A 27,985-nucleotide genomic window follows, 5' to 3' on the forward strand; every position below is an offset into this window, starting at 1 on the left:
ACCCAATTGGACTAGGGTTTTTTTTTCTGCTGCAAGAGAAATGCTGCAACTCCTCTGGATAGTGGTAGCAACAATCATTTGGAGATTGTTTTCCTAACTTTAACCACATATATCAAAGATTGAACCCAGGACATTCAACATTTACAGTACTCTGGTGTAGAGCACTATTCCAGCCTGCTACCAGATATCTCTACATTCTCTCTTCAGTTGTCAGTATGGTTACCTACCTAAATGTTTATGTGGCTTCATTTAAATAATAAAAACCATTGCAGTCAAGAATAGAGATAATATTCACTTTGCCAGATTATTTTCCCCCATCTGACCTCTGTTCTGGTAATCCCAACCTATCTGGATTAATTCGGGGTCATCAAGTCAATGTCAACTATTAATTGACAGACTGACAGACCTTTTGGAGGGACCCAAATTGGAAATGTTGGACAAGGCTGTATGTCTTCCCCTTAGATCATTTTTTCTAAAACAGGAAGCATTTGTTGATTCCAAAATTATTTCAGTCTGAAAAATTGGATCTTTTGAGACCCATGAAAGTCTCCATGCTCTTTTGCCATGTATAGCTATTTCCTTCTCAAGTAAGGGTGGAAGGAGGAATTATTTAGGCAACAATCCCAGAAGGCTATATCTACTGAGCAGAGATTTCATTCAAAGACGATCCATTTAGTCAAAAGAAAAATGTTCTTTTCATAAGCCTATACTAAGTACAAAGCTTTTCCACTACAAAGGGTAGCAGCTAAATAGAGTGTGACACTTTCAAGCAAAGAAAAAGGACACCGTTTTAAAAATCTTTCTATCTGTAAAATTGTTTCTGTGATCAACAATTAGCATAACAGGGAGATACGTAGTTTTTCTTGGCTTGCTGTTTTATTCTTTGCTGTGTTTGTTTTCTATTAAAGGGGGAGACTGTTTTTTCATGCCATAAGCAATGTTTAAAAAATTATGCCATCTCAGGACTCTGATTAATGCTTATATTTTGCTATATAAATTGTGGAAATATAGCAGTTTTATTTACTATTTAGTGATCATGGGATTAAGTTTAGCAAGTTATTATAGACATTTAGTTGAACTTTCTCTGTCTCATGTAACTATTCAAATAAATGGCTAAAAATTCAATTAACTTAGAAATATAAGGTTGTGGTACATTAGAAGTTCATGTTCCTGCTACTCTTAATGGCTTATGAGATTAATATGTATGTTATGCAAGCTTAAAAACAGCATTTAATCCCTTTCCAACATATACAGTTCAAATCATGACGGCTTCTGATATATTTACATTATCATCAGGAGTTGAAATCAACTCAAGAGTCTTTTAACGTTTTGTGAACTACAATATGCAACTTGTCTGCTGAAAGCAGGTCGAAAGACAGAATTCAATAAGAAACAATTTTTGTCTTTGGAGCCAATATTGTAATATTGACGGTTGCAAAATATATAGGATATTCAAGAAAACAATATTCAGAGATATTTCATCTCTGAATATAATGGATACTTTGGCATTAGCAACCATCTCCCTCTTATTAGGAACTGGTGTATTTGATTCTAGGCCAGTGTGAAGGCCTGACAATATTATCTCATTTTCTAAGAAACAAAATACTGCACATTGGGACATATGTGTTAACAGTTAATCCATACAAATAACTTTAATTTATCTTTACACTATTTTCCTCATAGAAAAACTCTTTTTTTCCCATTCTTCAAAACTGCAGCTTCGAATTTCTAAACACATCACAGTTCCCTAATAAACAATCCCCTATTTTTCTCTGTAGCTTTTGAATCTTTGCATTGCTGCTTCCCATGGAATCCTGTCTACACAGGAAGAGGAATGGCCCTAAGTCTACAATCCTCATCCGTGACAGATTTCATGAAAACATTCTTCTACCTGCCTCCACACAATATGATGGTGATATAAAGTTGACCAAAGTTACAACACCACTTTTTAAAACTTTCAACTGCACAGTTTCCAGTACACCTTCTGTATCCCCCAGAACCACTCAGAGTAGGCACAGTAAAAGGCACCTTTCTATGAAGAGGTTGAGGTTTGGGAGGAGGGAGAACACACTAATGAGGGCCTAAATAGGACCCTAGAATCTGGCAAAGGCTTTAATATAGCCTTACTTCACACCAAACCTTATGTCACTGCCATTTTTTTTCTGCATTGCTTAGCTTGTTTAAACATGCCTTCAGTCCCCAGAAAATTGAGTTTTAAAGGAACAACCAGAATCAGGTTTGGAGAAGTATAAAGGACGGGGTAAATATGAACTGGATTAAATATGTTTAAAAATCTGCTTTAAGAAGAACTAAATATAAAATACCAAATCCAAAAGGCCTCTTTCTTCCTCTGCATTCAGAAGAGTGTTGTTTCCAGGAGAGAGCTGACTGATCAGGGAGAGTCACAGCTTACATCCTGTCTCTGTGAAACATAGCAAAAAAGATATATTGCCCATTCCAAGTTGCTTGCCATCCTGGCACTGCTTCCCAACTGTCTTTCACAGTCTGAAGTGCAGATCTTGAGGTAGGTGACTTTAGAGCTAGTGGTGCAAGAAGACGTTATGAGACCAGCTCCCCATGCACACGGAAACGGTAAATGCAGGTGTATTCTGGATGGCCCCAGTTGCTGAGAACTCTTAGCTCCACCAGCTGGAAGGCTGCCTCTTTCTCTATATCCTGAGGATGGGAAAACAAAAGAAAAGGCTGACTTTTAAAAATGTGACCCACATAGAATGCTGGAAGATTGCTCCTTCAGCTTGGCCTAGTTTACTTCAAACATGCATTTACTGCCTGGAGAACAGTAACATGTCTCTGTTGTGACAGCAGTATGTCACTTTTTCAGCCATGGGCTTTATTTTTCTCCCTGGAGATGCTAAAATATATATTTGGTTATAGAGTAAAGCATGCATTTTTGGGGGTATGATTTACCTTAAGGGAAAAAGTGGGTGCCATAAGTTCTTAAATGTTTGGTGCACACATTTTTTATTTTTTTTAAAAAATGTTGAAAATCGATTATGCAGTCTGGGAGTGTTGGGAGCCACAAATTAAAGGCAAGATGCAAGGTACATGCATTCAAATGTATAAATAAACTTTTTAAAGATGCCTCTACCAACAACCAATAGGAAAGACCTCAAACATGATTTTAATTTGTTTCTATCATCTATAGAAATATAATGCCTAATTCAGCATCACTATCAGAACTCTGCAAGCATTGACAAAAGGGTACAACCTGCCTTCCTTCTTTCCCAACCTGTGCAGACCAGATAGCTTGAATTATAATTCTTCATCACTGTCCTAAATAGAGAAAGTGGGGGATCTAATCTTTCACATATGAAGAGCGCTGGGTTGGGGAAAGCTTTAAAGTCCATTTCTTTGACCAGGAGATATTAGCATATGGGGCAGAATGATCAATTTCTTCATCACTGTCCTAAATAGAGAAAGTGGCGGATCTAATCTTTCACATATGAAGAGCGCTGGGTTGGGGAAAGCTTTAAAGTCCATTTCTTTGACCAGGAGATATTAGCATATGGGGCAGAATGATCAATTTCTTCATCACTGTCCTAAATAGAGAAAGTGGCGGATCTAATCTTTCACATATGAAGAGCGCTGGGTTGGGGAAAGCTTTAAAGTCCATTTCTTTGACCAGGAGATATTAGCATATGGGGCAGAATGATCAATTTCTTCACTGTATTATAATTTATTGCATAGCCAGATGTTCAGACTGTATTTGATATTTTTATCCTTTTATCAAATCCTTCCCAAGGACCAGGGACAGGCAGATATGGATGTTTGATTGTGTTAATGATTATTATTGTTTTAGTAGGAGCAGACTCTTGGGCTATGTCCCTTAAAATGTTAGGAAAATCCATCTGCTGCCTCTATAATGGCTAATCCTTGGGTAACTCTGGAGGTAATAACACAGTGAGACCAAAACAGTTATACTTAAACTACTATTATAATCCCTATATTTTATTGTTTGAAACTTATTTCACAAACAGGCTCTTTATTTGGGCCAGGTTGTATAAATAAAAGATACACTAGTAGGCTTTATTCACAAACCCATTCAGTACTGAATAAGAACAGCAAATAAGGTCCAGTTTTCCTGCAGGCTCTGAAGCCCTTGGTCTACCATCACCCCCATTTCTTGTCCTTTTTCTTACCTGAAAGTGAAATGTTTGGATAGGATTCCCATCTTGATTGTATGTGAACTTCCCAAGGAGGATGCCCTCTTGATGCCCTTCTTCCTCTAAGCCCTGAGCAAACAAGTGAGAATGGGGATAGGAAAGGAGAGAGCTGAAGCCTTGAGGAGTTTAGAAAAATCATGATGAGAGATGCAGGCAAGGGAGGCTCATAGCTACTTGTGTAGCTGTGAGCCAAAATAAAACGCACAAGTGGCAAGGGACATACAGGTAGTCCTCAACTTGCAAGAGTTTGTTTAGTAAAAGTGACTTAGGATGATTTTTCAAACTTATGACCATTGCAGCATCCCCGTGGTCAATGATTTACATTTGGATCTTGGTGGGATTCAGCCAGTTCGTACCACTTCGGGAGAACTGGTTGTTAAGCTTCTGAGCAGTTTGGAGAACTGGTTGTTGAAAGAAATCATTAGGGCAGAGAACCGGTTGTTAAATTATTTGAATCCCACCATTGCATTTAAGGAAGTTGCAGTGTCCCAGTATCATGTGATCCCCCTTTGCGACCTTCTGACAAGCAAAGTCAATGAGAAAATCAGATCCACTTAACAACCATGTTATAATTTAAGAACTGCAATGATTCACTTAACAAATGTGGTGAGAAAAGTCATAAAATGGGGCAAAACTCACTTAACAAATTTCTCACTTAGTAACATAAATTTTGGACTCAGTTGTGATCGTAAGTTGAAGACTACTTGTATAGAACCAACAGCAAAAAGAGGTCTGATCATTATAAACATATAATTGATGGATGACATTACATTTATTTTTCTTTTACTTTATTGTATTTATATTTTATATTGTTTTATTGTATTGAATTTTTATTTTATTTTGGCTTTTAGTTAATAAATATAATTAGTTTAAACAGTTATGGGTTGTGTTTTCCCTGTGATTGGAGGAAAATCTGCCTTTTACCAGGACGAGGTCACTATAATTTGCTCTTTCCTGCTCTGTTGCCAGACTTACAAAGACTTCAATGTCCTTGGGGGCACTGGGAATGGTTCCACTGGGGGAAAGCGATTTGGAGATATGCTCTAACGTCACAGCAGTGGGATGGATCCTGCTTGAAAGGCGGATGACAGCAAAACCTTGGGAGCCTTGGAAAGCCCAACAATTTCCAGGATAGACATCTGGCTGTATCAAATAAGGCAAACAAGAATGTTAGGTAAAAGGAATAAATCCTTGAATGTAGATTTATTTCTCTCAAGGCACAAGAATACTCTATTCAACCAAAAGAAAGAATATCACAAACCCTGGGCAGTCTTTTGACAGAAATTCACAGATTAACCTTATGAAATCACCATCTTATTCAAAATAAAAACTGGAAATGTAAAAGAATTTTAGCAAAAATTCCTCTAGAAGCATGTTTGGAGCTTTGCTCCCAGTGAAATAATAGGACAACATCCAACTAAGTTTATCATTCCCTAAATGTTTTTTTTAAACCCTGGGAATTATTCTGTCTCTATCTTTATCAGGCAAAGGACCTCTTCCAACTTTCTTTAGTTTATAAATAACACACTGCAGAGAAGCTTCTTCCCTTCTTGAATGAACTAGGTGACAAAGTAACTATAAATATCTCATAGTGATTACAATAAATGATAGAGAAAGGAAGAAACATTCTCCTTGTTTCAAAAACTTGTCTGCCCCATAATGGAGCAAAAGCCACAGGAAGTAAACTGGGTGACAAATAGGAGACATAAGCAAAATGCTCTGGAGTGAAAATAAAGACAGTGGTTCTATTGTTCCTTTGAAAATGAACCCATACCTGTAGAATGATTCTTGGAGACTGGGACTGATACCACAATGGTATGCCAAAAAGGCTAAGAAGTGCAGTCTTGGTCTCATAGGTTTCTGAACACCGGGTGCTGACAACACTGGCTCCTATAATCAAAGTGAATTGATGAAGATAAGTTGTGCACCATGCTAATCCCCAAATCATTCTGTAAATGAGGAACTAGAAATCTGGTATTAGACTATTAGAACATGTTTGTATACTTCATTCTTGGCAAAAAAAAGGGTTTTTTTTGCAGAGAATGAACCTGTAAGAAAAAGTTGCCAGCTTTTGTGAAGCAATAAGCCTGAAAATGCAGCACACTTTATGTTGTAACATTAGAGAAAGAGGTTACAATATGATTGTACTTAGAAGTTCTGTGAAGAATATTAGAAGCTACTTCTTTCTACTTTCTTCCATTTTCTTGAACTTTTAGCTTCTTCTGTTATTTCTCCCTTTTCATTGTGTTTTAATTTAGTTGAATTAGTTATTATTCAAAACACACACACACCAAATAACGCATGCCTCCCCACCCCCAATGTTTAAACTTATAGATGAAACTGACCAAAATAATTCTGGTTTCTTGATATGGAAACTTGTTTGTGTGGGGTGTTTTTTTTGTTTTGTTTTGTTTTTGGTATAACCTACCTCCAGATTCAAGTGCATAATCAACCATTCCAATGCGATCTTCACTGTAGCGCTTCAGGGCATCATTCACAATATGATGAACTTGCTGAAACAAGACAGCAAGATTTAATATAAGAATATTTAAAGGGATACAACTTAAAAAGGGTCACATTCTCTCAGGGTGATTTACCTGAGGGATCACATGAGAGCTGGAGTTGGAGCACACAAAGTGATGGGACACCTATTCTCTGTTCTCACTCTTCCAAGAAACAAGTTTCTTATAAACATCTGAAATCATCTATTTTTGTTTGTATATAGTGTAAAGGGAACTGAAATTAAGCTGAGAGATATAAAGACTGTGCATCCCTGTGCTAACAGCCAGAAAATGCTTCACAAGTGTTGCCCTTCCATAGGGTGAGAAATAAGGAAAGAAGGCTATGCCCTCAACTTTGTGGCTTCAAGCCTGGTCAGGATAGCGTTTCAGCAAAGTTAAGTCAAAACCTTTTGATACCAAGGTAAGGGGCATATATCTCTATTTCTCCTCTACAGAAGCCAATAAAACTGATGATGGAACAGTCTTCTTCATGCATCTGAGGTTAGTTTAAGGACACAGGGAAGGCTGTATAAAATGTATTGTCTATCTGCAATAAATGGGAAGAGTAAAGAGGTCAAGAGAAAAAAAAAAATAAGGCTAACATCCCTCTCCCTGTTGCCCAAGGTGTTTGTCCAAATTCTGTAGGGTGAGTTTTCAGAATCTATTTATGACTAATAGCAGAATGCCACAAAATGGTAGTTTAGAGCCGTGGTGGTGCAATGGTTAGAATGCAGTACTGCAGGCTAATTCTGCTGATTGCTGACTCCCAGCAGTTTGGCAGTTCGATTCTCACTAGCTCAGAGAAGGCTGTATAAATGCTATTGCTAAGTGCTATTAATTCTGGAACTCTGGAACTTATTCAAATAAAAACAGTGCAATTAATGCACATGTAAATCACAGAGCAGGTCTTACAATCTAGATTTGCATATGCACAAGAACATCTCATATAAACATCCATTTATTCAGTACATATTAAATGATGATTCTCTTAGATCTACTGGAAAGACATCCTCAAACCTCCTCAGTCACTCCTGTAATTCCTTCTTTATGAAGAGTGACTCCAACATCCTGCACAGACAATTCTTGGTCCTTCAAGATCTTGGCAAGGATCTTGTGCTCCAATTTGCGTAGCTGCTCTTGTAATTCTTCATGCTGGACAAAAGGTTTTCCAGTTTTATCCTCTCTAGATCGGGACAGGAATTGGCTAAACCATGTTGGAAACTGAATTTCCACCTAAATCATTAAGAAAAGAACAAATTTGATAAACATCTTATTCCTCCATCCTCACTCTTCGTATCATGTCTGGTTTTATATCAAATGAGATAGACAGTGTATTGTCTATTTCAGAAGACCTTTTGAATTATTGCGGTCTTTTTAAAGAACAGATCTTCCTTAATCTGATACCTTCTTAAATTTGTTTAGTCTCATCATCTATAGGAAATGTTTTTGTTGGCTAGGGATGTTGTCATGGATGGATCACTTTTTGATAATTTTTACAGTGATGCCTGCTATAACTCACTGCAGGATTAGTTAATATGGTCTAAAACCTAACTCTATAAAGTTTCCTAAATTTACTTGAGGAATTTCCTGCCTTTTCTGTAATACTGTTGAAGACCTGGCTGATCTACAAAACGTGGAGATGGTCTGTTCAATTTATACTAGTGCTCCCAAATAACCTCTTCCTTCCAATAAAGTTTAAGTGGCACCTTGAATCATCAGAGAGGGAAGAGAAATGGGGCAGACAATTAGAGGGCAGGACCACAAGTGGAAGAACCTTGGGAACAAATTGATTTAAAAGTGGGAAACATTGGGAAACTCACATCTTCTCGCATTTCCTTGATCTGCCCTGGAAGAGATTCCACTTGTCTTGACAATGCCTTCTGATTAGAACTTAAAGTCCCAAATTCATTTTTCAGACTTGATAGATGGTCCTCCAGTTTCTCTATTTCCTTTCGGAAAGTATTCATTAGGTCTTCTTTTATGGAGCTTTGAAAGAGGAAAAAACAGAACGAATGTTGAGGTGCTACTTATAATCCAATGCAAATAAAAGGTATTTATCCACTTTTTTTCAAATGTGTTTATCAAAAGCTAGCTTAAGGGTATGAACTTTTAAACGTTTTAATCCTCAAATTATGAACAGTTATCCAAACTGTGCATTTAATCTTTAATAATAATATCTTACAGTTTCATAGTAAATGAAATTCTTGGACAATCTCATATCATAGCAAGGCAACTTTGGAAAAAAGCCAATTTAAGCTTTGCTAATGAGTTTTATGTCAGCTGCCCTGTGAGCTCTTGTTTATTAAACAGCAAAGCAAAAATGTTTTAAATAAATACACATCTAGCTTTTTGTGGATGGGCAATCAGTATCTTCCATAGGGTATTGAACCCCAGCTCCCAGGAATACTGCTTGGAGGGTTAATAATCCTGTAATTCAACAATGTACAGAGAAGAATGTAGATACAAAATATGAGCAATCCCCAATTTACTAAAATCGTATTTGGCTATGAACATATTTTTTTTGCAAAGAATTGGAAGACATAGTTCTCTTTAAAAAAAAATCTAAATTTCCATGTACTACTTTATTGCATGTATATTCTTACAGCACTGCTTAGTAAACATAGCACAGAAACAACAGTATCCTGCTCAGATGCGATATAAATGTTCTTGCTTATTGTGCCTTCTTGAAATGAAGTATGGTATCAGCACAGGGAGAAAAGTTAAGTCGAACCTCAATTAAAATAATCCCCTAATAATGATTATCCTAAAGTAATAGTTCCGGTAGAAATGCACTGAATGTTATAAGTGCTAAAATGCTTTTTTAGAATAACAATTCCTGCAAGGTGTAAAAATATTCCACGACTCCTTTGTTCCTTTTCACCAGAAATAGGAACATGATTTGCTCATTGTACTCAAATTACCTTTGCCACTGAGCTGTTTTCTCAATTGTCTGGGCCTCCACCTGCTGTGGGAGAAACTCTAGTCAGCATAGGCAAGATTTTGTATCAGTTATAAGCGTTCAAGTTTCTTAGAAATCTTAGGCAAATGATTAAAAGCTAAAATGAAACAAAACATAAAGGGGTAAAAAAGAAAAAGAAAGTGGGGAGAGGTATGGTTGATCTCTGAGCCACTTTTACACCAGTTCATGTTCCTAAATTACTTGTAGGATAGCTTCCTGACATGTACACCTGTTAGATATAGGTTATCAAATATAGGTTATTGTTGCATTTGGGATCTCCCAAAGCTGGCTAAGAAAAAGAGAACAAATGCTAGTAACCCACTCAAGTAAGTCAAGACTCTCTAGGGATTTAGGCTAAACCAGGAATAGACAAACCGATGCTTTTGCACCTCAAGACTATGAGCCCCATCTTCACAGTGTATAATCCGCCAGAGCAACCTCCTGCTATAATGGTTGAACATTTGTACTATATTTCCCCACCATTTTGAAGCAGAAAAAAAGAAACTGTAGTTAACCTCTAAATGTAGGTTGAAAAAGAAAAACTCAAGTCTACGATGCTTAGTAAAAAAGATAGAAAATCATCAGTCCTCCACAAGTGTGTCATGAGTACTGACTTTGCTTCAATAAACAGACCCACTGCAGTCCTTCCAATTCCCCCAACCACCAAACTCCCCAAATTTTGGGACAGCACAGAGAGACTGAATTTAAGATACCATTCGTTTTGGACCATTGCCCTTAATAACAGCTAACTATTTGTATAAATGGAAGTTTTATTAAAAGGACTAAGTCTGCTAAAATTCAGTGGTACATAGGATAAGATACATATGTCTCACATTTAAATGGGAACATTTAACTGATCATGCCCAGTAGTGTTGCCAAATGTTTCAAAAAGTTCTGAAAAACACCTCTGAAATATTGACATGTTACATGCATAAACTCTTCAGAGTAAAACAGGCTTTGTCATACCATTACATCATGTCCACTTTATTACAAATGCTACACAAGTCCTACCTCAGAAGTCTGAGAGACTTTCTTCAGGAGATTGTCAAAATCCTTCTGCACCTGGGATTGGAAAGCATCCAATTTATCCTAAATAAAAAGAAAAAAAGGAACACAAAAATTAATGAATGGGGAAAATGCTGATTAAAAAAGTAAAGGTATCCTTTAAATTGAAACAGTGTTTTAAATTTTACTTGTTTCAAATTTCTTTAACATATAAAAATGAATTCAGCTCAAAGATGTAATTATAAAGAGCAATCCTCTCTTCTGTTCATCTAGACTCTAACTTTTTTACATTACTGTACATAGTTCTTATGCCAAAAAACAGCAATATTTTCAGATACCAGAAGCCTGTTGACAAACACATTTTATGAAATGGTGGCAATCTCATTCTGAGTTCTTATGAGATTTCAGGTAATATCAGCGCGATCTTAGCATTTCTTTATCTTGTGAAATTTTTGTCAAGTTTATTAAATGTTGAGGTTCTGTGAATGCAAAATGTAGTGGCCCAAGTGCTCACCAGTGGTAGTTGGTAGGATTACATTATAATTACATTCTGGGCCCTGCATTGGCTCCCATTAGCTTCCAAGTACAATTTCAAACTCTAGGTGTAACCTATAAAGACCTTCAAGTTACTTGCAGGACTGAATCTCTCCTCTGAAATTGGCCCAACCATTTTGATTATGCCACAAGAAACAATTAATTGTTCACCATTTTGTGAAAGTCAATGGGGCTGAAGGTCAGAAGCATTTTTGTTGGTGGGGCCAGCCTTCTGGTATGACCTTTTGTTGGTGTCAACTCACGAAGCTTTCCTGACCTGGTCCCGAGTTGCCATAAGCAGGGAGTTGGGGAATCACACCTCACAGCTGCATTGAGGAATTCATACCTCAGTCAAAACAAAACACATCCTAGCCGGCCGAAGTCAAGGCCATCTCCACAGAGATCCAATGGCCAGAGGTAGTAACTTCTATGACCTGTGAAATTGCTTCATTGGGGAATGTGACTGATGACGCACCTGGGGGTGGGGGTGGGGGAACAGGGTCAGAGGCAAGGCATGAATTGAGTGAAATCAGGACTGGCTTCACTTAGTCCTTGCCAACATGGTGCTCCTAATAAACAATTGGATTTTTCTTCAAACTTTGCTTGAGGCTCCTGCTTTTATTAGACATCGGTCGGAACCCTGACAGTTGGAGGTTTCTTTACTGTAGCTCTGATGCTGTTCACTTTCCAGAAGTTGAGGATGGAATTCGTCCAGAGGGTATTTGAACCATCTCATCACTTAGTGGTTGTTAGTGGTTTAGGTATTTTAGGTATTTGTTTTTTTTGTATTATATACCTTATATTTTATTTTATGGTAAACTACCAAGAGTCTGTTTAGAATAGATTATGGTAGAATAGAACTGCCATGTCTGATAAGCTTCTAGTTAGAGTCCCAATACATAGTTTGAGATTGGAAATTAACATTCTTTGAGCAATTAGTGGCTCTAGTTCACAATAATTCAAGTTTTTACAGTGCACCTTTCCTTTAGTCCCAACTGGCCTCCTTGCTCCCTGACCTGGAGATGAAGATCTATGTCTGAGCCAAGCTTCTCTCTCATGGCTGCCTCTTTCTGAGTCATCAGCCCATCCAGGAGCACCAGGGTATCCTCATGAGACAGGGTGGCACCTTCTGTGTTCTTTCTTTTCTGGAATTCTAGCATAGAAGCTGCAGTTTCCAGGGTCTCAAAACGTCTTTCCAGTGCCTGGAGACGAGACAAAGCCTGTTGCTGGGCCTTTTAATCAAGAGACAAAATGAAAGAAAAAAATAATGAAGTTTCATCCAGAGTTTAATAATCTCCAGATCAGAATTGTGCAGGATGTTATGTATGAACTGCAGCCAATAAAAAAAGTAGAAACCTGGATCACTTGTGGACTAAAGTGAAAGGAATAATTTTTTTGCTCATTACATTGGTTTCCAGGTTGCTCCAATATGTAACACAAAGACCTGGTATAATTTCCATGATTCACTTTAATTATTGATTGTTATATTATATTAATATTTACGTTGAGATGTATAGAGATATTTACAGTATTTAACATCACACCCCCTCCCGGTGTGGCTTTTTCTGGATTCCAGTGTCTGTGTTCAGTCACTTGAGCCCTTATCATCTACATGAAGAGCATTTGGAAAATACAAGTGGTGCAGAGTATGATAGTGTGGGTAGTTCTTGGGCCCCTAAGATGGCTTATGTTACATCACTGCTCTGTGAGCTGCATTGGCTGCTTATTTGCTTCCGAGTACTCTTCGGGGTTTGGTTATTACCTTTAAAATCCCTGAATGGCACAGGACCAGGTTACTTCATGAACCATCTCATCCCAATGGACTTCCCTGCCCATCCATGCTGCGGGCCCATCAATCAGGGAATTTCAGCTGGCATGGTCCAGGAGAGGTGCCTTCTCTATTGTGGCTCTTGCCCTTTGGACCATCCTGCCCCCTGAGGTGAGATCAGCTCCCATCTGACCTTTCGTTAGGGCTTGAAGACCTGGCTCTGCCAGTTGACTTGGGGACCCAACAGGAGAGCATCACACTGGAAGTGGTTGATGAATTAAGAATCGCCTCTCCCCTCCCTCCACTCATTCCTCCCCATAACTGTAAATTTTCTTTGGATTGTAATTCTATTTTTATTGCTTTTAGAAATATTTATATTTTATGGTTTTATGGCTTTTAATGTTGCAAGCTGCTCAGAGTCACTTTAAAATGAGATGGGCAGCAAACAATACAATACAATACAACACAATAGCAGAGTTGGAAGGGACCTTGGAGGTCTTCTAGTCCAACCCCCTGCCTAGGCAGGAAACCCTATACCATTTCTGACAAATGGCTATCCAACATCTTCTTAAAGACTTGCAGTGTTGGGGCATTCACAACTTCTGGAGGCAAGATGTTCCACTGATTAATTGTTCTAACTGTCAGGAAATTTCTCCTCAGTTCTAAGTTGCTTCTCTCCTTGATTAATTTTCACCCATTGCTTCTTTTTCTACCCTCAGGTGCCTTGGAGAATAGTTTGACTTCCTCTTCTTTGTGATGACCCCTGAGATATTGGGGTCTGATACTGCTATCATGTCTCCCCTAGTCCTTCTTTTCATTAAACAAATGTGATTACAAACCAATTAAGAGCTAAATTCCTCACTGATTTATACATATTCTTGTTTGATATTTATATCATACTGCACATTGCTATTGCTTATTGAAGATGCATTAAATAGTTAACATTTGCGGAATATCCTTCTAGATCAAATCAGTATTTTAAATTGTAAATAGAAGGATTTGAAGCTGAGGTTATATTCCTTGCCTAAGACCATGTACTAAGTCCTTGTCAAAAACAATATTCAAACTAGGGCCCTCCTAATTCATTTTTTTTTGCCATGACATACTACCTTTCAGTCTGAAAGAATCTACCAAAATAACATTAAGCTGGTTAAGTGTCTGTGCTACATTTATGACATGAAGAAATCCTGGTGATTCCTCTTAAAACACTGTGTAATTCTCAGCAAATATGAGAATTTTGCAATAGGTGATATCCAACATGAATATTCTCTATAAACACCCCTCTAAATCCACATAATACACACCTCAGAAAATACAGCAGTCTCTCCCATTTCTTGGTCCTTCTTGGTGCCAGAGGGAAATAATTTCACCGTTCCCCAAGAAAACATAGAAGGTTGAAGCCCAAAGGGATAAAAATACCATGCACCTAAAATAATTAGAAAAGAAGAATAATCAAATTAAAAAATGAGAAATGATAATTGCAGAGTATATTCCAGAAGATTATAAATATGACGGCTGGCAGATTGCTTTCAATGAAACTCAAGATATTGACAAACGTAATTCTAGAGTTCAGTGTTACATTCTGTATTTTTAAGTTCTCATTTGTTTTTAGGACCATACCCTCAGGAAGTTTACACACAGTTATATTTCTAGAAGAGAATAGTTAGAAAAAGGTCAGATACTGAAAGAACTAATACTGTTATCAGCAACATCATAAAGTTCCTTTTATTATCATATTGCTGATACATGCTGGCTGGGGAATTCTGGGAGTTGAAGTTGCCGAGGCTGAGAAGCACCGCTATATGGATGTAATTCTTAAAAGCGTTTTTTAAAATTATATTTATATTTTTCTGGTCTTCCACGCAAAGTGATTCTAGCCATTAGATGTAGCTCTTCAGCAGTTATTATGGATATTGTCTGATCAAATGGAGCTGTGGTTGCAATTGGAAAGAAGATATAACATAGAAGGAAGCAGCCATAGTGTACAAACCCTAAAAAAAGTGATACCTTCAATGGTGTTAGCACCAACCACACTGGGAAGCAAAGCTCTGAACTCTGAGCCCTCCTCAGTTCAGCTTCCAGTTGTATCAGAGAAACACCAAAGCCCTATAATTCTTAAGAAATGGCTCCGGAATTCCTCTCACAACTATTCCTAGCTGGATTGTGAGACTCATTCCCACATGTCTCTCTCAAAGAAGCCAGCAATTAAAAAAGGGCTAATATTTTAAAAGTCACTTGATAGAATGAAGATATAATAAGACCCTGACAATTGATTCATATTATTGCACAGTAGCATTAGTTTCAGCATTGTTAACTATATTTCTAAAGCCAAGGCAAGAATCTCTTAAGTGCTTATCTGGAAGAGTGGCAAGGTTTTGGACTCACTCGATTCCAGACCTGTACCAATAAACATTTTTATCACATTTTGTTTGGGACAAGTCACTGCTTGAGTGGAATGCTTTCCTGAGACAAGAAGTGTACACGGGGGAGGAAAGACTTCCCAATTCTTCCTAGTCGCTGTTTTCCTAATTAAAATTTTCTAGCTGAGTTTATCTGCTCAAGTGTCATGAAAGAAACAACAGATTCTCCTAATCAGAAGTACATTTTTTTAATAGAGGAAGCAATTTTTAACAGAAAAAAATAGGAGTCCATTAACAAATGTTTCCCTTCCCCCATTTTTTTTCTTCCCTTCTCAACAGTTGCACAATGTAAGGCAAAAGTCTGCAAAAAGAATCACATGTTGAAATATAAGATGTACAATAATACTCCTTTCAGGGTGATGTCATCTCATACTTTCTAAGAGGCACAGACAAAGGCAAATGTGAAACTCACCATAACCAACAGAGCTCAGGAGCAAGAGCAGAAGCATAAACAACATTATCTTCTTCAACACTGGATAGCTCCTAAAACCCAAACAACAGGAGAGAGAGAACAAACTGTTAATACAAGGCAAAATCAAGCATTATAAGCAAAACAGTGCTGCCTCAGCTTGCCAATGAAAATAGAACATGTGATGTGAACCTCAATGAAATGAAGTTTACACCCCAACTTCATATTACATTATTGGCATGATGACATCATATCAAATATAACTGCTGCAGTTAACATTGGAAAGTAATCAAAATAGATAGACCTGGTTCACATATTGTACTGTGTTGTTTACTTAACCACAAACTTATAATATACTAAAATATAAGCCACAGATGACTAATTATAATAGCTAGGTTCATCCAACCAGCTAAGCCAACGTGCAATGTTTTTATGAAACTAGTCTGCTTGTGTTTTTTTGACTTAATGTGTTGGGTAGATTGAGCTATTGTAGTATAGTTTGTAAACTGCATGGAATATGGTTTAGTATTGTATGAATCCAGTTATTCTTAGTTTATTGAATGGTGAAAAAATATTTAGAAAAATGTGTAAACCCAATCATCAACCACAGTAGAGTTGGGCCACTTCAAACTTTTAAGTCCATCCTACAACTCTTAAGCATCTGCTATTGGATTGTGCATATGAGAAGTGTCTAGTTGGTTAGATAGTTATTAATGAAAGACGGCTGTAGCAGAAAAACACACACACATTCTAAATGCTGATGAATTTGGGGATACTCTAAGCTGTGCACCTGCAGGAATTTCTTCTATTCCCCCCACCCCCTTTCAGTTACTTTTCCAGTCCATCCAGGAACCAGTTAGCCACATCCTTTTATATTTCAAATTCTATTCTCACTAACCGTGTTAAAATGAAGACATCCAGGAGAGAGGCTGTAGTTGTTAGACGATACCACATGGTCCCCATCCACCAGTATAACAAACCAAAGAACCGTCCTGCAAAAAAAACAACAACCCAGAACAGCTTTTAAAAGAGTAACTGCTCAGCTTTCTTTCCATCTCTTCCCTTCCTCTACAACAGAATTTCTCAGAAGCCTTATTTCCACATTCAATAGCATAAATGATGGTTTACCAAAACCCACAAGATATTATTAATTACACATATTGTATATATGCCCCTTGACTCCCAATGTCTCTGGACAGTTTAAAAATTATTCAAAATATTAAATAATTTTTTTCCAAGTTGAATTGCATTCTTGGATAAATTAATCTCAAAGAATAAATCTGAAGAATTAGAATTTCTCCAGATGCTTGATTCTAAGCCTCTGGCTATCTCTTAATATAATTCTCTATATCCCTTCCAAATGAACATTTTCAGCATTATTTTGAAGAAGTCCATATCAGATAAGTTAGTACTGAAAATGCAGTACAGAGACATAAACACAGCTATATAGCTTCCTTTTTAACATGTGTAATAACTAATCAGATTTCTAAAAACTTCTTTCCATTTACCTGGGGCTAAAAGCACCAACCAAATGAAGGACCCTACTTTGGAGAGGACACTCTTGAACCCAAAATTGGATGTATTCTGGTCCATGGAAGACCCACCTGCAAGAAGCAGAAGATAGTTTTGTCAGCTAACAAGTCATCATTGATTTTCTTTTTTCTTTTTCTTTGTTTTGTCTGCCCCAGTTTGACAATGGCCCACATTCACCTTACCCTAAGCTTAACAACAGGTAAAGGTGGTCTTAAGGTAGCGATTTCTCCCACATCCTACCTAAAAAGCATTGTATGCAGTTAATAGAGGTCACAGCTGATGCATACTCCACGTTCTGTGGCAAAAATGAAGGCAAATCTATGTGTCCCAGGATAACGTTGCAGGGTCCAATCTGGGTCAGTCACTAGAACCAGAGATGTAGTCTTCCAAGCTTTCAGACTCATATTGGAGCCCATCCTCAGGGAACTTTGTGTACTTTTGTCTATTCGGTGTGTGGTATAAATATAAATCTATATAGTCACCATATAAATACCACACACCAAATAGACCAAAGCATATTTTCTGCTAGAGAGAAGTTCCCTGAGGATGGACTCCAGCATGAGTCTGAAAGCGCAGAAGACTAAATCTCTGGTTCTGGTGACTGAGCCAGATTGGATTCTGTGGTAAGAATCTTGTAACCCAGGAATTAGTCAAATTGGATCCAGTGGTTTCCTCCAGTTACTTTATCTATCTAAAACAGAAATAAAATATTAACAGCTGTACTGTTTTGGTGGCCAAGTTTGTCTGACTTATGAAAGCAGGCTTCAGCCATGATTCTTACTCTTTCCTCTGTATAAATTAAGTTCATCCTCTGCCAACTGTATGGAGATGGTAACTATTGACTACTCTCTCTGCTTTACCAATCTGCAGATCAGTTTTGCAACAGCTGTTTTTTAAAGAACAAACTGAAAAATATTATAACTTCCTTATTTTTATAAAAAAAGTAACAGACAAGCATCTTCCTCTGTGATGAGTGGAATAACAAGGACCTGTGATGAAACCAGCAATCAGGCTTTAAGTATGCACATCCTTAAGGAAAACTTCAATATGTGCAGGTCAAGGAGTTCATCAGGCCTTTTGTTAGCTGATGGTTTACTTTAGTCTACCAAGCCAATCAGTTTTGGCTGTAAATGATGTTAACAAATTATTTCCCCAATGTTTTTCCTCCAGGAGCCTCGTCTGATTGCTTAGGGTCACAGAACTTCCCAATACCTGTGTAGTCATCCTCAGAGGAATAACCAGATGAAGAACCATAGGTGTCATATGTCTTCTTGTCTCCTAATCCATTGATTTTCTTATTGGACTCGATGCCCCCTATACCTCTTCTCCTTCTCGGTGAAAGATCCTCACCTGACCACAAATTACAACATTTATTTTAGAAATAAACTCAATCTTTTTTTTTATACATTTCCTACCAAAAGCTTGTACGAAACTAGATACTATCATCTTTAGACAAGCTCAAATAAAGCATATCATTTAGTAAAAATTGCAGGAGAGTTTAAATATTATCTTCCTTGTGCCTTGAGTATATTTTTGGAATTCTACCACCCTCCCTTCATGTTCATATTTAATAATTGTTGTTGATGCAGGTGATGGATTACATCACCATGAAGAACTGCAATATTTTATATTAATTGATTAGATGTTTGAGAATTCCACTAACCAGCTTCCCTAGAATAGTCTTTCTAACTTTCATCACCCAGAACAATATTCCAAAATCATTTGGCTGATATCCATTGCATCAATTGAAAAAAATGATACAATGTCAAAAATATATTGACAGCATACAACAAATAAAGATTGAATGAACTCTCTGAACCATTTTGTATAAATAGTGTAAGTCACAACAAAGGACCCTTAGAGATCCCAAAGGCTAACACATTTACTCCAAATGTTATCTTCCAAGAGCATCAAATTGGAAATAGGTTCATGTAGGCCAGATTATGCAGAAGAATATTCTAACTTGGGTGTGAATTATGCTAACTACAGGCCAGGGTTAATTGAAAGATTAGGTAACAGGTGAAAAACAATTGGGGATTTGTACAATGACTATGCAGAGCCAATAAGAATAAAAAGCTTTTGTGGTCCTACAGATGTTGCAAATGCCAATTCTCATTAGTCCCAAGTGGAATTGCTAGTCTAGTTCAAAAACATCTGAAGGGCTAATTTGTTGCTTTGCAGCTTATTTTAAATTCTCCCAAGGAAGTACCATCCATATATTATAGAATATACAAACTACAGAACATTTCAGAGAAATACTTACTCCAATAAGAACTGCTTTCCAATGGCTCATCAAAGGCCACATTAGTTTTAAGAGAAAATCCTCTGTCATCAGTTAGATAAGACTCATTAATGACAGACTCACTGTAGTAGGCGGTAGTATGGGGAGCAGAACTGATCCCTAGACTAGGTATAGGAGACAGACGTTTCACACTGCTTGGTTTCTTTCTCAGGGTTCGACTGCAGGAGAAGAAACAAATGGCATATTGATAAGACAGTACATAGTTAGATGAAGAACATAAAAATGCATTTGTACACACATGCATAAGTGCTCTTATTTAGAAATAACACTAATAAATTCCTACCATTTAATAGAATTCACATCCTAACAATAGAATTGAATGGGAAAGAGATAAGAAAGGAGAAAAGCAATCTTTTCCTAAGGATATTGCAAGTTGGAACTTGATCACGCTAAATAAGTGGTAAAATATATTTGGTACAAGGTTCAAATATACTGGGATTTCTGGAAGTTGTCATCCCATTGCATGTAAATGAGACTGTACTGGAAAAGGTTACAGTGATGTAACAACTGCATCTTTCATTACCTAATGAGTTCTAACCTAATTTCCTTTTCGTCTGCTTTGTATTTTGCCTTGTTTAATACCAAAGTTGTAAGAATGTCTGTCAGTTCATCCTAACTGCCTATTGGGGATGGGTGGGGCTATATGTTTCCACATAGCCACGTGCAACTTCATTTACGGAACAGAACAATTGTAATAGGTTGAGCAAATGAGGCCATTTCCCTGTCCACAAACACTTTACAGCAAATTTCCCAGCTGGGTCCCTCCAAATACGTGGAGACCAAAATTCCCAACAAGTATGGCCAGGAGAGATGCTGTTCCAGTTCATCCAGAAGACCTCAATTTAGGAAATACTGCTCTATATTATAACTAGGAGCTCAAGAACTAGCCCGTGAGGTGTTTATGACATATTGAATACAGGAGGAAACTAGAACTATCCAAAATCCTTGCTTTGCAGAGAATTTTAAAAAGCATGTAGTTTGCTCCTGTGATGAACTGAAATAAGAACTTGGGTTGAATCAGTTGATGACATTTCCAGTAGCCATCATGCACCATGCTATAATAATGACTTGAACTGTAGTAATATGTGTCTGCCAATTATTAAATTATTACACTATTCAGTCCTTGAGTGGAGCCAGAACACAAGAATATAAGCTGTTGTGCCTCCTTATTTCTGGATGTGAATGCAGAGTTGACTGTTAGGATAGCAAGCAAAGCCTTGGCTCAACTTATACACCAAAAATACTACACAGTATTTCTTTCTAGGAATGCATCTTTAATGATTTCACATTTCATAAACAGTAGTATACCTGGTTTGTGGTTATCTTGTTTTCTTATTAATTGTAAAGCCATTGTTTTGTATTTGGGGTTTTCTTCTATGTAGCTCCACGCTCAGTTCCATTTGAACAACATTCTACATAAGATTTATGTAATGTTGCAGTTCCTGCTCTTTGCAAGAGACCAATGACTCATTGTAACCTGCTAGCTTTGGAATTAATAAAACAATCCTTTGGATGCTCTCCAAACATTGGCACTTTTGCCACACTCCAAGAAGAGAATAAAATAGCACAAGCAGCTTTTTCTGAGTATAACATTTTTCTTTAAAGTTCATGCGTATGGAGGAAGTGGGAGTAATACAGACAGATGGTAACATCCTTTTTATCTACCAACACTTCTTTAATCAAGCGGAGGCAACGCACCAACAGATAGAATACTCGGCCTACTCTTGTTCCTGCCTGCTTATTCCGCAGCAACAATTGCTTTCCGATGTGGTTAGAGCTGTTTATGAGGAAGCAAGAAACAGAGCTGAAGAAGTTAGTACCACTCTGGCAAATCATATCAAAGGGAAATCTTCCCATTAGTGGCAAACAGAAGCCTAAAAGAAAGCTATGAGGGAAATGACGTCTTGGCTGATTATTCAAAAGTCAGAAGCCATTTGCTCCTGAGATGACAATATTTTGCCTCCTACAAATTACACTTTGTAAAAGTGAATATTTTTCCACCTGTAAGGATTGCTGCAGTGTGTAGACAGTGATGTTACTAGGCTGGGCAAAGTCAAAATCATTTTCTAGAGCCCCTTTTTCATTCTCCTTGAGGCCTGTCTCCCAAAATTGTGCTCAGAATTTTTTCAGGGCTATTCTGAGGAGCAATGGGGCTGTAAAAATGGGCTATGAATAGTGACATGAAGGTCATAGGCAGCTTATTTTTCAAGTTCTCCTAAGAAGCAATTACAATTCCCAACTGATATGGTGCATGATGGGAGGTTGAGCTCTCCCCCCACCCCCACCCCATCTTTCATTATGGCTACTTGTAAGAAAAGCAAGTATTTGTGCATTTTTGTACTAAAACTAGCTCTCTGAGGCAAAAATAAAATGAATTATGCATCCAAAAATGGCTTCTCTCTATAGCACTAACTCTCTTCTGTGCCTCTGTCTACAGTTCCATTTATACAACTGAACATGTTTTTATGGTTTTTCTTTGTCATTAGTTGTTTCCAGTAAGAACATTCAAGACTATGATAAAGAAATTGCCTGCACACTCTACAAATAACATAACATTTTCATGAGAAAATATTTATTTTTTTCCATTTACAATTCCCATTACTATTTCAAATGGCACATAGTGGCATGAACATGAGCCATACAGTATAATAATCAGGTCTTATGATACCAGCAATGCCAACTAATTTAACTGTAGCACTTACAATGTTTATCTATTTCTTTTTCCTTTCTCTTTTTAAAGAATCAAAGTATCTAATGGGAATGGGAGCTTTCCAGCCGCTTTAAAGTAGCCTTCCCTATTCTGCTGACAATAGGAGTACTAGGCTACAACCCCACATCTACAACTAAATTAGGCAACTACAGATAGAATTATATGGAAATTAAGGACTGGTAATCCATCCAGATTGGGGGAAACTGATTTAAAAAACAAACTTGCATATTAAAACCAATTATATATTGGCTATTTGTGTACTGCAACTACTGTACTAAAATAGGCTATGAAGTACTAGATGTAAAAAGAAAATCTTGAAAAGTCTTAAAATACCCATTATTTGTAAATGTAGAAGGGACAAAGCAAATTAAGAAGCTGTTTGGTGCAATCTTTAATGATGCACTTTGTTCTAATTAGAGCCAGATTTGTCCTTGCTGTTACTTCACAATCCGATCATAGCAGCTACTATTAACACAAGACAAATCTTTAGTACTATACAGGAAAATCTCTTTATATAAAGTGAGACAGAATTGTATAAATACAAAAATCAAAGTCTGTTAAAATTGAAGTTTTGAATTCAATCTGAGCTTAGTTGAGTTCTATAAAAAAATGAGACAACTCTGAGTGTACTACAGTTCAAAATACCTCATCTTATTTCTACTTCATGCCACAGACCCTTCTCTATTCTACTGCCTTTTAAATAATTTGAATTATAATACTAATAATTATGGGAATTGTATCTGACATTGATAATGAATAACAAGTTGGGGATGGCAGTGGTAAACGATCAGATTCAACCTGAAAGTATGGAAGCAGCAACAATGAATTAATTTTACCACTCAAAAGACAAAGAAACCTTATAATTCATACATAGCATACGTGGGGGAGTCTCCCCCTTCCTACCTTCTGACTTACCTGTTTGAATTATCTGTAAACAGGGGCTGAGGCCCACTTAGCAGAGAACTTCCTCCACTGATCCTACTGTTCCCAGTATCCTCACTTTGATAACTGCGAAAAGTTCCACCAATGCGTTGGCTTCGTCGAGACATGACCAAAAAAGAGCCGCCTCCACACTTGTGTCAAGGTTCTTAGAGGAAGCAGCACAAAAAAGAAAATATCAGGACTTACATCAGATATAAGTAGTATGAAGATAGTTTATGATTGAACAGTTTTATTGAATCCCAAAGAAAAGTTCACAAAAGCTAGCATTTTTTCTCCTATTGGCCAAGTCAATTCCTCTAAAAAGACTACCTAAATGAAATAGGTACTGGGATCTTGCTATTGCTCATATTCCACTTTTCTCATCTTCAGAATCCTTTGCAAAACTCAATTCCAAGAATCCCAGCTTACATGTTCCAAAATGTACCATTGTTCTAATGACAAAAGGAAGTTCCCTTTAGCTAAAGTAACTAATCTATACACTACTAAAACTATCACTGTCATGACATTTAACTAGACAAATTGGTGAATCATAGGACAACAATTTTTAAGCCAAGTTATTTAAATAGGCTAACTTACAGAAAGTGTCCAATCCTTGATCTATATGTCTTGAGGGGATGAAATATGGGAACACTGTGGCTGATCCAGTGCTGCTGGCGGCTGCTGAGCTGTGGTCATATGACTTTCATTTTCAACATTCTGTGACAGTTTTCCAGCCAGTCTTGCAATCCCTCATTCCTTTCCCCATCCAGAAACAGCCATTTACCGCTGGAAAGGGAAGGGAAAATACATACTTCCTGGCACATGTCACTGTCCTGTGGGCTCAATCTGTGCCACCCCTCTTGTGTCTTCTCCAACCTGCACCACCCCGTGTGTTCCCAGATCTATGCAGCATCTCTTGGGCACCCTCATAACTTCAACTCCCACTGCTTTTTGCCCACCTGTAGTCATTCTATTTCTCTGTCTAGATAATGAAATACTTCTGAAACAATGACCAACAGGGCATGGATTGTCTAGAGTTACTAAGTCTGTGAAGAGCCAGTTTGGTGTCCTGGTTAAGATAGCAGACTAGAAACTGGGAGACTGTAAGTTCTAGACCTGTCTTAGGCAAGAAACTAGCCGTGCAACTTTGGACCAATTACTGACTCTCAGTCTTTAGAAGCTGGTAAATCTTGCCAAGAAAAGTGCAGGGATAGTCTAGACAGTCATCAAGAGTAAATCCTGACTTGAAGGAAAAATAACCCATATCACTTCAGACTATGCAAATCATTTGAAAGAAATCCTTTTAAAAATGTGATAGAGCTAATGAAGTAACTCTTTGAAATAAGGCAGGCACATCTTTGCACGACCTGAGTGACAACTTCAAATGTTTTCTCAGTCATCTGCACACGCTAAGATCCTGATAGATGTAGACAAATATATTTGGTAAATAAACAATAGTAACAACAGAAACAAAAATGGGCAAACTACTTCAGTAGTATTGCCAATAAACCAGCATGGTATTTGTCTACATTTATCAGGATCTCAGCTTGATTTGAGGATTTATTTTTCTTCATTTCTTTTTGCTATCAAAAGGCACTAGGGACTAATACCTGATGCTCTTGCACTGAACTACACTGCAGGGTCACATTTCAACTGCCACTGGCATGTGAGCTCAATTTCTAGCCCGCTGATAGATTCATGAGCTACTCCCATCAGAGCATCATGAACCAAATGCGGCTGGAAACAGTAGAGCTTTTGGGCAAGGCAAAATATAGTTCATAGCCCAGCCAAGACAAGGCTGGTCTGGAACTAAGTCAAGTCCCACCCTCAGCAGCAACAGCAACAGCAACAACTATATTTATACAGAGTCAGTCACCCTGCAGATTTGCCTGCTGAGAGGGGGGAAAAAACCACATAGGAAAATCAAGATCTGACCTTGGGCCTATCCTTCACTTCATACAGTTAAAAAAAACCTGCCTCCCTGCTCGTTGCCACAAGCAAATCAAGTCAGGTCTGCTCGCCAACAATTGTTTATCAACATTTACATCATTAATTCTCTAATTATATTTCTATCATGCCTCAGCCTGCATTTCTACTCTTACAACACAACTGTTCTTCTGGGAAATGTTTCCAATGTTCAGCAAGTCAAATGACAAGAGGGTTTCCCTTGCTTAGTCATAAGCCATGCTGCTGCCATTCTCCACATCCACTCCTGTTCTTCGTTATTTCCAACATTCTACCTGGATTGCAAAACTCCAGACCAGTTTCTCAACTATGACATCTCTGAGATGTGTGGATTTGAACTGGGAAATTCGGGGAGTTAAAGTCCACACATCTTCAAGTTGCTAAGGGTGAGAAACATTGCTTTGAACCATCCTTATATCAAACCAAAAGACTCTTGCATTATCCCTCTCTGCTACACTAGTGGTGGCCAGGACTTTATAGGCCAAATTTAGTAGCTAGTTGTTAGTAGCTAGTAGCTACTAATTGTATTATAATGTACTAATTATAATTGTTGTTATAACACATATTCTTTCTCATGTTATCCCCGCTGGTGCACACAAATATGTAGGAAGCAACGAACAAAATCAAAAAAAAAATTGTCCAAATTCCCAAGAGTAAAAGAAAATACAAATGCTTCTTTTCATTCCAATTAGGATGCACATCCATCCCTAGGCAGCTCAACTCAAATCAAGTATGTTACCCCAGGAGACATGCTGGCCTCCTTTCCTTCACATCTTTCAGATCTGTTCTTCTCCCCATCTTCCCCTTAATTTGTATGCTTCAACCTCTGAGAAAGAAAATTACTGAGACCCAAGGAGCAAAAATGGCCTTATTGTTTTCAACAGCAAGGTCAATTTGCTAAAGTAGAACATTTTAAAGAAGACAAATTAGAGAGAAAGAATAGCATTGCATACAGAAATTCAGACTGCATTTTGATTCTGTCTTGTATTCATTCACAAGCTGCTCCCACTTTCAATTTTGAAATCCCTCCCCTCATATGAGAATAACAGTTGTCATCTGTTTTAGTACTTGAGCTGCACCATGTGCATTTTCTTAATCTAAAGAAAACAGGTTATGTGGTTCGGGAATGCTGAGTTAAAATTGCAGAAATCAGCATATAATCAAATGCGAATATTTTTCATTGAGATTACAGCAGACGGTTCACTTGAGGCAAAAATAAGTGGGGTAAAAGTGATACACAATATGTCACCACTAATCTCCTGGGAGTTTCAGTGAGTTTCAGTAACATTAAATAAATACCCCACATTTTTCCTTTTCCGTGGCTTAAAACAGTACACAGGATTATTTCCTTGCATTTCCCTGAAAACAAAATTCTTTCCTTCATAACAATAATCCCGCAAAATAGGTTAGGCTGACTTGTAAATAAGCCAAGATCATAGAAGAGGAATTTGAATCTGGGTCTCTCCAGGGTAAGATTTCCAAATTAGGAGGCGTGATTTCTCCTCCCACCGTCAAGTTCTCCCTCCTTCTCTTTATAAATTAAACATGTCCAGAACTGTTCATTTAACCTCATCATCCCTCGCTACTTCAAACCTACATTTTGATGTACCAAACTTCTCAATGTACCAATATTAAGAAAGGCCAGGAGGCACGAAAGAAAAAGAACGGTTAAGACGACAGCAAAACTGTCAAACCGTTTCCGTCGTTTCCGTTAAAGCGATCCACTCGGCTGCCTCGCACTTTTCAACGGCAACCACGGTCGTTACACGACAAACAAATCCACGCACGGAAACTTAGATCCGGACAAACCTGCCTAGGATCGGGACGTATTTGTTTCACTCGCAGCCCCCCGCCCCGGCCCCATTCCTGTTCCTGGTCTCTCCTTTTATTATCTTCGGCGAAAACTTCCAAGCCTGCAGCTGGCTCTCCACTTTTTAAGGAGGGCAACAAACGCTGCGCTCGCTTGCCGGAAGGAAGCGAAAGTAGCGGAGCCTGATTTTGGAGGGGGACAAATAGATAAAAATAAGCAGTCGCATTTCCAGAAAGGTAGAAGAAATGCAGCCGCAACCTTCGAAGACGCCGTAAGAAAGAAAAAAAGAAAGAAAGAAAAAAGAGCGGTAGGAAAGACGAGCGCAACAAAACGTGGGGCAAGCTCCATCATCCCCAGCATCAATATGCATGTCCGTGGCAGATGGGACTTGTAATCCCTACCGACAATGTGGGAGGAGACCGGGCTGGAAATGGCTCACATCGCCTGGGATGTTTTGAAAGTGGCACCGCAAGAACGGACGGGGAGGGTTGGGGAGGGGGGGGGGGGGGAGAACCGACAGCGTTACACACAGACAGAGTAAGGGGGGGGGGGAAGGAGAGGAAGAAATACTCTCCCGTTACTCGCTTGCTTTTTTTCTCGCCTTTAACCGCACGAAATTTACCTTTCACAAAGCGGCTTCGGAAGAGAGACGCACAAAAGAAAACTCCAAACAAAAACACGAGCGCACACACGCACCCAAATAGAAAAATTCAAAAGAGGTTCGGGACTTTCTCCTCAGCGGGCGAAGTTAGCCGGGCTTTCTAAGCGATTTGATGAATCCCAGGAAAATTGCCGTTGCCAGCTCGAGCCACTCGAAGCCTCGGCAAGCGCCCCGCGCGCCAACAATAGAGCCTTGAAGGGTCTCTTCTCCGGTGCCTGCGTGCGCCTGTCAAACCTCACAAGCATGAGCTTATTGGCAGGAGCCGCACCTGACCCGGGCTGTCAGTCTCCTGCGACGCCCTGT

General features: G+C 38.1%; 1 protein-coding gene across 4 annotated transcripts; it reads right to left on the reverse strand.

Annotated features, from left to right (window-relative positions):
- Nucleotides 1–35: 35 nt before the first annotated feature.
- SUN2 (Sad1 and UNC84 domain containing 2) lies at nt 36–27,918 on the reverse strand. Of its 4 annotated transcripts, none has more exons than XM_032221251.1 (18): nt 27,644–27,918; nt 23,241–23,412; nt 19,577–19,773; nt 18,526–18,663; nt 17,289–17,384; nt 16,679–16,772; nt 15,784–15,854; nt 14,256–14,377; nt 12,200–12,415; nt 10,656–10,733; nt 9,607–9,650; nt 8,506–8,671; nt 7,703–7,918; nt 6,613–6,697; nt 5,959–6,074; nt 5,160–5,327; nt 4,161–4,253; nt 36–2,676 (listed from the first exon to the last, which is right to left on the reverse strand). In XM_032221251.1, exons 2-18 carry the CDS (start codon nt 23,372–23,374, stop codon nt 2,560–2,562), a joined length of 2,151 nt encoding a protein of 716 aa, XP_032077142.1. In that variant the 5' UTR covers nt 23,375–23,412; nt 27,644–27,918; the 3' UTR covers nt 36–2,559. The 4 variants fall into 4 exon arrangements, with proteins under 4 accessions (XP_032077142.1, XP_032077140.1, XP_032077141.1 ...); XM_032221249.1 differs by lacking the exon at nt 36–2,676 and adding an exon at nt 23,844–24,032 and having other exon boundaries at nt 2,683–4,253; XM_032221250.1 differs by lacking the exon at nt 36–2,676 and having other exon boundaries at nt 2,683–4,253; nt 27,718–27,918.
- Nucleotides 27,919–27,985: the final 67 nt, after the last annotated feature.

Source organism: Thamnophis elegans, chromosome 7 (assembly GCF_009769535.1).
Source record: "Thamnophis elegans isolate rThaEle1 chromosome 7, rThaEle1.pri, whole genome shotgun sequence".
NCBI lineage: Eukaryota > Metazoa > Chordata > Lepidosauria > Squamata > Colubridae > Thamnophis > Thamnophis elegans.

Coding starts and splice junctions, on each gene's coding strand:
- SUN2 (XM_032221250.1), bottom strand. CDS start 23,374: ATGTCTCGACGAAGCCAACGCATTGGTGGAACTTTTCGCAGTTATCAA. Junction 19,774..23,240: donor TTTACAGATAATTCAAACAG/GTAAGTCAGAAG, acceptor CTTCTCCTGCAG/TCGAACCCTGAGAAAGAAAC. Junction 15,855..16,678: donor GATGTCTTCATTTTAACACG/GTTAGTGAGAAT, acceptor TTTGGGTTTTAG/GAGCTATCCAGTGTTGAAGA.